Source organism: Penaeus japonicus, unplaced genomic scaffold, assembly GCF_977035675.1.
Source record: "Penaeus japonicus unplaced genomic scaffold, GWHDUDI00000001_assembly GWHDUDI00000020, whole genome shotgun sequence".
NCBI classification, from domain to species: domain Eukaryota; kingdom Metazoa; phylum Arthropoda; class Malacostraca; order Decapoda; family Penaeidae; genus Penaeus; species Penaeus japonicus.
The window spans coordinates 24,358,366-24,368,365 of record NW_028234422.1 but is presented as its reverse complement, the minus strand read 5'-3'; the positions used below and the strand labels follow the sequence as shown (position 1 = coordinate 24,368,365).

The window sequence follows — 10,000 nt, the reverse complement described above, 5'->3', positions numbered from 1 at the left end:
GAGCGTGGCAGTGGTGGCGGAGGCAAGCTGGTGTCAGTGTCACAGCCCAAAGTCGTGACAGTGCCTCCTTCCCCGCTGCCCCGCGACCATCCAAGTGCCGCGCCACGTATCGTCTCCGTCGCGGTTGCCGTCGCCGCCAGCGCCCTTGTTCCTTCGACACGGGCTGTGGACGGTGTAGGCCGGAAGCCGAAGACGCCGGCGACCGAGTGTGTAGGGGGGAATGTGCGCCCCTTGTGGCCAGTGGGCCTCTGGCGCTGATCGTTCGGTCGTTTGAGTTTTGAACGAAGTGCTGTTCTGGATGGGTCTGGCTACAGCTGGGTACGAAGGTGTTGATATACCGAAATGTAATATCACATTGCATTTTTATGCTAACGGTAGCAAAATGTGTTTGTGGTTGTGATGGTTATGGTGAAGACATGTCTTTATGGTGTTTGTGTTGATAATTTATATACTTTATCAACCTCCATAGGAAGGGCGTCGAAGTGAAGTGCAGGTTTGGATATACAAAGCTATTGCTGACAGTTAACAAAGTCGACTCCGCATGTAGTAAGTCTTAATATTAAAGACTTCAAGTCTGGCCGAATCCTATTTGGCCCCTGCTCGCCCGCCCACCCGCCCACGTGGAGCTTCCTGTTGACAAATTGGGCGGCGGAGCGAAGGGGGCCAGAGGGAGGGGTTCCTCTGCGTGTTGTCTTCCCGCGTCGCCGCTGGAAAGATGGTGACTTGAGTTCGTAAAGCAGGTGTTTGGTGTGAAGGCGACGCCCACGCTATGCCACAGTACCACGACGCCATGCTGGACCATTCAGCTGTGGGCGTCAAGAACGTGTTCTGGCCCGATCAGATCACGCCGCCCAAGTCCGCGCGAGCCCGCACCCGCTCCACCGCCAGGAGTTTCTTCGCCGCCCTCAAGAGGCACTGCGACAGTTACACGGTCTCGCCGCCGGCAACGCCCACGTCCTCGCGGCCGCAGGCAGGCTGGGCAACACTCCAGCACCCACCCAGTACTGCCGCGCGCCAGCACGCCTTGTCCAGGAGCCGCAGTTACACCGAGGCTCGCTCCGCCCACATCACCTGGCCCTCCTGGTCGCGCACGCCCTCGCCCATCTGCTCCGACAGTGTTCTCCCGCCCTTGCTCAAGCCCTCGCCTACCCCATCACCACCCGCCGTTCAGGTAGCGCCCACGCTCTCCCCTCCTGCTTGCTCCTCCTCGGATACAGGGCTTCCCCCGCTCCCGCGCCCATGTCGAATCCCAGCTGCCACGCCCAATCCACCTGCCACGCCCACGGGTGGCTCTCGAAAGAGCACGTCTCGGGGCAGCAAGAGGAGCTCCGGGTGCTGGCGCGGCTCCTCTCCGCCTTCGCCCCCTGCCTCGCCCCCTGCCTCGCCCGGCGCCACCAGATGCCTCCCGCAGGTGGAGCGCCAGTCCCGACGGGGCGGCAGGGACGGCTCGGTGACCGCCCCGTCAAGCCCCGTCGAAGGCCCGCGGGGCTGGCCCAGCCCCTCGCCCTTCGCACGTCGGCCCACCCCGGCAGAAGAGGGCGCTGGTGTGGGCGGAGAACAGTGGGTGCTGTGCACGCTGTCACGCCCTCGCACTGGCAGGAACAAGCGCGTGCAAAAGATGAATCAAATGTCCATGGAGAAAAATGCTGCGCAGTACCAGCAGTGGCTGCAAGGTCAGTGCGCATCCCTCCCATAGCTGCGGAGGCCAAGCATTTCACATTCCCTTTCCCTTGACAGGCCTCTACATAACCAGGAGTATTCCGGGAATAGCGGTGCTGCTGGATGTTTGTAGTAAAATCAGCATGTTTCCCAAAGTTCACTTCAAAAAATTAATTATTTATAGTATGGATTTCACCTAAGCCATGCACAAACTTAGTCTGTGTTGTATTATTTTGCATGTTGTCCAGCGTCTACCCTGCAATGCGTTAGTTTTCTTTGAATATGTGCCAGCGCCCCGTTTTCTTTGAGAGTCGTTTTTCACCGCTTGTCAACATTTCTGTCAACAAATACTGTAGCTGTAACAGAAAGTTTGTGCTGTGGCTTTCAGTTTGTTCCTTGTACATTATAAAATTGTGAAAATGTTTATTTCTTACTCGATTTGTTAGAAGTGCAAGAATTCATGGCGAAGCATCAGTTCCTAGACGGTTGTTTATTGATGAAGGACGTGATGATGGACGATCCTGCCATTTAAAGGTTATGGACAAACCTCAGCGAGACACTTAGATAATACTTAAGGTCCATCCGAATTCTTGACCTTTGCGTGCCCTTTGCGTGGCTCGCAAGCCCGCTGAAGGTTGCTTGGGATGAGGGAGGAGACTGGCTTAGCTTGGTAATCGCAGGTCCTCCTTAGGTATCGGAAAGGTATGGGTAATTAACGTGATTGTAAGGCTGGTAAATAGTATCTAGTACTAGAACAGGATCCTATATCAATATGGGAATGAGAAAGCCTGGAGAGGATAACATAGGGATGTAAATAGGGATTTGATATTAAATACAGATGTCAAATTGGCAAAAGCCCCATGTTAAATGCGAAAAGAAGTGTTTTTTGTTAGTCTTCTCGGTCAACTCTATATCAGTCTGCCCACTAATCGGTATCCATCTTTTTGTATGTGACAGCTGACCTATCTATGTATATATGTGTATATCTATGTAGCTATCTGTGTTTTTGTGTAATGATTGTTATCACATTGTTGCGTTTATATCAGACAATCAATTTGTATAACCATCTGTTTGTATCTCCTGCCTTTCTTCCCGTTGAAGGGGTGTACATGCAGCCCTCCACAGTAGGCTGACCCTCCTGCACACGGCGCCCGCGGCTCGTAGCGGATTCCTATGCAAACACTTTTCGACGCTCTCAACTTGCATGCCAGTACTTGCACAACACCCCCAGCATCTTCTCACATCTATCTTTGCCTGATGCTGCTCTTCTGTTACAGTCGTCACCATCGTCGTCACATCGTTGTTTTGTTTTGTCGTTTCTGCTGATGTTATTAGCTATGCCGTTTCGGCTCCTTTTCATTTCATCGTCATCATCATCTCTCACCAGTTTCTCCTTTTTAAGCTGCGTTTGCTCTCGGAGGCGTCGTGGGTATGCGGGGCAGAGGAGCTGGCATGCTGGCAAGACTCGGCTTCGTAATGCTAAGAACTGTGACGAAACTGTGTAGTCTCTTGACTTCGTAGTGCGATGAGTAAATGTTATGTTAAACGAGCGTCTACTTTAAGTGCGCAACGGCCGTTTCTAATTTCATTCTCTGCACTGTAGCCAAGACATTGCGGTTGCTGCAATTCTTTCACTTGTTTAGAGGCAGCGAGGGTGGAGATCGGGGAATGAAGGGTCCGGACAGCACAGCACAACGCAGCGCCGCCGGAAAGCTGTACCTGCCGCTGGAATGTTGAAATAGCGTTATCAGACCATCAAGGTGTTTGAGTGCGAGAGAGAAGGACCGGTGGCAGGGCTGGGTTGGACAAGGATACCAGTAAGAGCCATTTTGCCGTACCTGGCTAGGATCTCTTCGCCCCTAAGACCGTCATGTGTGCTGATCGACTCACACAGGCAAGGTCATGGCCGTACGGGCGTACGAGGGAGAGAGGGAGAGGGAGGGGGGATGGGGCATCCTAGGCATGCTAGGAGGAAGGAGGGGGGAAGGAAGGAGCAAGGTGAAGGGAGAGGCACAAAATAATAGTCTATTATGCTGTGATAATGTTCGATCTGTAGGAGGTCTTCACGGTGTGGCATGGAAAGGAAAGGTCATGCGCGTACTCTCTGGGTAAGCATGCGAGGATGCTGCGCCAGAGCGTCAGGGTGATTGGGCCGAAGGGAAGGACGAGAATGGTTCGTGGAAGGAATGATGTAGAGGAGCGAAGGACGTGGAGGTATCACCAGGCCAAGCTAATGACTCGCACGTCGCTGCTATTTGTCGTGTGTGGTTGCGCGTGAAGGCGGCGGGCTCACTCTTTGGCACCAGGGAATCCTCCCACCTGAATGACTTCACGACTACATAAGTAACGCCAAACTCCTGAAAGTTGAAATTCCTCCTGTGATGCTAGGTGCTGCTGCGGCAAGATATGATTCTTGAGGTTGTCATATTTACGTGGGCGGTCGTAGGCGTAGGCTTGGGAATGGACTTACTGTATCCCTGGGGGCGTGAGCATCCTGGCTCGAGGGAGGGAGGTGGGCCCGAGGGAAGGGAGGAGCGGAAACATCCGGAAAGGGACAACACCCACTAATGGTAAACATCTTTTCCGAGAAGCGACGAAGGAGCAAAGTCAAGGCAGGTAAGATGAAGCAAGGAAATGTCATGCAATCCAAATAACTAAGAAATAATAAGAAAAACTGATTGTATACTACAGATGGAAAACTGATTGTACACTGCAAATGGAAAACTTATTGTATACTGCAGATAGAAAACTGATGCTTGCAGACGCTTACCAATCTTTGTATAGTAAGAACTCTTATCGAAAGGTAACGTCAATGTAAGCAGAAATGTGGATGGCGATAACTTTTATGTGCACTATCATGATGGTAATACGTCGATGGGGATGATGTTGATATCAATGACCGAGATGATAGTAAATACTGCTTGTTAATAGGATGACGATGGCGTGCTGTTGTTTGCGACGACGGGGATGGTGAAAGCGACGTGCAAAGAAGAATAATACCCGATCGTTACCAGTTTCCCAGTCTCCGTCTCCAGGAAGACGAGACACAAGAACAGCAGGTGCTCCTTATCGTCAACAAGAATCGCTTTCCCAATTACATTCTGGCGGTGGTCGAGTTGGCTAGCGGGGGGTAGTGAGTGGTATTGGGGGGGGGGGCGTAGCTAATGTACAATGCTGTCGGCTAACGTCAATAGCAGAGGACTCGAGGTAAAGGGTAGCGGGTGGCGAGGAGGAAGAGGGGGAGGGTAAGGGGTAAGAGGCAAGGGTAAGGGGTAAGGGGGGTAAAAGGGGGGGGGGTCAGGTGATTGTTTTTTTTCTCGTTCTTTCTCCCTTTTTCTTTATGGTTGAGCGCCGCGTCTGAGCCTTTTAGGAGGGTGCGTGACTCGAGGCGGGCCGGGATACCTGGTGGGCGATTTGGGGATAAGAGATTTTTTTCGATAGGTTGTTTGGGTTGTTTGGACGGGGGGTTTATTAGGCTGTCGGAGCGCCGCTGGCCGTGCGTTTGTGTTGGGGGGGGGGGAGGGGAGGGGAAGAGAAGCATTGTCTGAGTTTTGTCGTGGTGTGATTATTTCTGTTTACTACCACGGTTGGTCACAGGCGCCTATGGGAATTGATATATGCACACACACACACACACGCACACGCACACGCACACGCACACGCACACGCACACGCACACGCACACGCACACGCACACGCACACGCACACGCACACACACACACACACACACACACACACACACACACACACACACACACACACACACACACACACACACACACACACACACACACACACACACACACACACACACACACACACACACACACACACACACACACACACACACACACACACACACACACACACACACACACACACACACACACACACACACACACACACACACACACACACACACACACACACACACACACACGTCCACCCGCCACCCGCACGCACGCACGCACGTGTCTTCATGTATATGCAGCGACAAGATAAGAGCGCACTGAGGAAGGGCAGAATGAAGGCATGACTCGAGTGCAAGTGAGTAGGTCACCTGGACACTGAACTGTGGTCACCCTCTTGCTTTCGTGCTTGCTCGGAGATGAGAATCTGTGAGGGTGGGATGCTGTTAGTCTTGGGCTGCGTGGCGGCGGCGCGGGTGGGGGGAGGGGGGGCATGGAGGGGGGTAGGGCTGACAGTAAGTTAGGTTCGAGGCAGGTAGAAGAGGGAGAGAGGAGATGGGGAGGGGAGTGTTGGTAAGGAGGGTGGGGGGTCGACGCCCACGTGGAACATTGCTCAGGTGTTACTAACCCCGGGTCCACCACCCACGCCCACCGCCGCCCGTAGTAACTTCTGGGTCCCCGCCCGAGTTCAACCCTCAGCCCTGCCGCCTGTTGCGGGGGTGAGGGCGTTTAAAAAGCAAAGGACTTTCCGTGTGCTGGCTGGCTCGGGTGTTTCAACGGCCGTGGTTGCATGAGCTTGTCCTCTTCTTGTGTTAATCTTGCGTTGAATTTAGACTTACTTTACCGGTGGGGCTGCCTGTATGTGTTTATTTGTTTGTTTGTTTCCTTGTTCGTTTGTTTCTGTGGGTGTTTGTGTTCGTGTTTCCAGTCAAAAGGATAGGCATCTTCCAGGATCGTCCCGTACCAGCATTATCACAACGGTAAAGATAAAGGCAAGGTTAGATCGTTTAAATCACATTAGAGGGGCCGAGAGCGTAGCGGGTCAATCACCCTCTCGCACGCCCGCGCGCCCACACGCCTGCAGAGATCCCTCCGTGCTACGAGAAAAAACGTATATTCACGATGTCCATGTAGAGAAGCCCTTTGTTGTGGTTTTGGTGCCAAGATCCTCATTTTTATCTGCGCCGGGTGGGTCGAGGGAGATTCTCTGACTTGAAGGGGGATTGAGGGGCCCCGGCCCCTCTCCACTCCCTCTTCCACCCCACTCCCACTCCCACTCCTACCCCCACTCCCACTCCTACCCCCCCACTCCCACCCCCACTCCCACTCCCACCCCTAATCCTAACTTCCTTTGCCCTCCCTCCCCCCAGTGACAGTGATTGACATCACCACTTGATTTATTTTCTTTATTTCCTAGGATGAATCCTAGCAGCTCCGGCAACTAGAAATCGTACTAACTTTGGGATCTTCTACATTAGAATACATGATTAAGGCTACAGTGGGGGTTCAAAAGGGGAGTTCCCTGTGATAGACCTAGCAAATGAGGGATTGGCTTGCTCGTAGGATTTCCCGAGGGAGAGATAACACAGGATTTAATGGATCGTGATGGGAACCAAGGAACTCCACACGAGTTATGCAGTGAGGATATTGCTTAATAGAGAATCTCTCGAATGAAGGAATTCGAATGGAAGGGACGTGGCCGAGAGGACATCATGGAGTTCGCGAAGAGACCCTCTGGGTGACACTCAAACGCAGGCATTAGCGGCATGAAGACTTGGCCGACCGACTTGGCTAACTATTGGCTCATGACCCTAACTGTACCTGCCTCCTCCCACCCAGGCCCTTCGCAGGGTCAGAGGCAGGGGGAGGCCGGGGCTGAACGTCGGGGGTACGGAGGACGAGAGCCAGGAAGAAAATATAAGTTTAGGTAGATGGATATGCACTTGCACGCACTCACACACATACACAAACGCAAGCACAAACGCAAACGCAAACGCAAAGACAAACACAGACACTTACACTTACACTTACACTTACACTTACACTTACACTTACACTTACACTTACACTTACACTTACACATACACATACTAATACACGCATACATACGCACACACGCACACACGCATACACACGCACGCACACGCATACACACGGACACAAACACGTACGCACGCACGAGAGATAAAGTGAGAGAGAGAGTGAGATACAGAGATAAAGACATAAAGAAAGAAAAAGAGAGGGGAATGAACTATGACAGGCGATAGGATACAAATACACACACATACACGCACACATACACAGACACACACATACACGCACACATACACAGACACACACACACACACGCATGCACGTACGCACGCACACGCACACACACAAACACACACACACACAAACACACACAAACACACACAAACACAAACACACACAAACACAAACATACACACACACACACACACACACACACACACACACACACACACATATATATATATATATATATATATGTATATATATATATATATATATATATATATGCACACACACATATGCACACACACACATATGCACACACACACACACATACACACACACACACACACACACACACACACACACACACACACACACACACACACACACACACACACACACACACACACACACACATATGTACACACACACATCACACACATATGCGCACACGCACACGCACACACACGCACACACACTCATACACACACGCACACATACACATACACATACACATACACACAAACACGCACGTACATACACATACACATACACATACGCACGTACGCACGATAGATAAAGAGAGAGAGTGAGATAAAGAGAAAGAAAGAGAAAGAGAGAGGGGAAGGGAAGATGAGAGGTGATAGGATACAAACGCGCGGAAGTAGAAGGGAGAAGAAAGAGGAGATGAGAGAAGAGAGAGGAATGAAGCGAAGAGAAAAGAGGAAGGGAGGGAGAGGGAGAGGGGGGGAGGGAAGAAGAAAGAGGAAAGTGGCAAAAAAAGAAGAAAAGAGGAAAGAGAGAAGAAAGAGGAAGTGGAAATATTGTGCCAGAGAACGGAAGTAGGAGTGACACGGAGTGACATTGGCATATGGTGATGGTGATGGATCAAGGTCCGATCTCCGTTTTTTGTGTGTGGCAGATCCTTGGGCAATGAGTTGAGTTGAAAGGAAGGTTGAAATGGACTTTGTTTACTTGACAGAGCCGCTCCACAAACTCTGCAACCGGGGATTATCGTCTGATATCTCAGCGCAGAGTTACGACTTGACACCTGCTCCTGCGACCTGTCACCTGTCTTGTCACAGACGAGCAGGAACAGCTGGGTTACTCTTGTGGGAGGATTGTGGTGGTCTGGAGGGGGGGGGGAGGCATTGAGCAAGCCCACACTTCAGGAAGACCTTACTCTTACGGCAGCCTGTTTTAGGAAGTTTTCTTGGCATTCGGTGAAAAGGAAACACCGCATTCCTCCCCTAATACTCACGCCCCGTCACACTTCCTCTTCTCATCTTCCCTTTTGCTTCCTTCTCTCTTTCCAAGACTTCGGTTGGATCTTCAGATGATCTTCTTCCCTTTCATTGCCCCTTCGCCTATTCATCTTCCCCTTCATTTTCTTTGTTCCAAGTCTTACGCCCTTCTTTTTTCCTTCCTCAGATCCTCCTCCCTGTCTGTAGTCCTATGCCCTTTCGTTTCCCCTTCCCCTTGTCCTGTTCCCTTTCGTTTCCCCTTCCCCTTGTCCTATTCCCTTTCCCCCCCCCCCCCTTCCCTTACCCCTGTTCATGTGCACCGCCCTTTAATGATGTCCACCAGGCTCCACGGGAAAGCCGCGACGCAACATCCAGCGAAGACAACCAACCCAGCCCGGGGTGGAGATCTTCCATATAAGAGGAAGGGACAGGTTCACCCACGCCCGGCATGTCCCGATATGGGCGTTCTCTCTCTCTCTAGTGTGATCGTGCCCCCCCTCCCAACCGCTCGCTCCCATCCCCTCCCTCTCTCAATCCCCTCCCCCCCTCCATTGGTTTCCTCGTAAGGGGAGGGGTGGGGGAGGGGGAGGGGTAGCGCATGGTGCAGTGGCCGCCCCAGTTACGCCGCTTAGCCTTATGGTATATTGTTGACTGGTCACGCCGCTCCTAGCATATGGCTTTACGCTCTAGAACGCTCCTCTCCTCCACCGCCTTCGTCTGGCTTCTCTTCGGTGTTTTGTTCTGGAGAACAGAGTGGAATGGAGGGAGTTCTCGTATGAATTCATCGTTAACATACCTTACGACGGAGGGTGTGTATTTATTTTCTTCCTCAAATTGTGTGAACGACTGAGTGAGGATGTTGGCGCGATTAACGTTGCAGGGCTAAAGGCCAGGGGCAGAGTTACGCAGAAAGATTTCCAGGGTAATTTTTTTTTCTAGTGACTTTAGACCGACAATAAATTATAGCGTTTTCTGTAGCGATCTGAATCTTCACATACATGCCCGCAAACACACACGCACACGCACAAGCACACGCACAAGCACACGCACGCACACACGGACACGCACACGCGGACACGCACACGCACACGCACACATACACACACACACACACACACTGACACACACACACACTGACACACACACACACA

General features: G+C 51.8%; 1 protein-coding gene and 1 long non-coding RNA gene across 13 annotated transcripts in view; both read left to right on the top strand.

Moving 5' to 3' along the window:
• Positions 1-608, top strand: part of LOC122261854 (uncharacterized) — a 13,539-nt gene extending 12,931 nt beyond the window's left edge. The window contains exon 2 of the long non-coding RNA XR_015191966.1: positions 470-608. This is a non-coding gene — a long non-coding RNA (uncharacterized LOC122261854). The remainder of the gene's footprint in view (positions 1-469) is intronic.
• Positions 1-10,000, top strand: part of LOC122251804 (rap guanine nucleotide exchange factor 1) — a 140,602-nt gene that overhangs the window by 81,373 nt on the left and 49,229 nt on the right. For 6 of the 12 annotated variants that reach the window (XM_086548164.1, XM_086548163.1, XM_086548162.1 and 3 more), the window contains exon 1: positions 65-1,673. The exons of the other annotated variants lie outside the window; for them this stretch is intronic. In XM_086548164.1, the coding sequence (XP_086404290.1) occupies positions 770-1,673 (904 nt within the window). In that variant the 5' untranslated portion in view covers positions 65-769. Of the gene's footprint in view, positions 1-64; positions 1,674-10,000 lie in introns of those variants that run through there. 12 annotated transcript variants of the gene reach the window in all.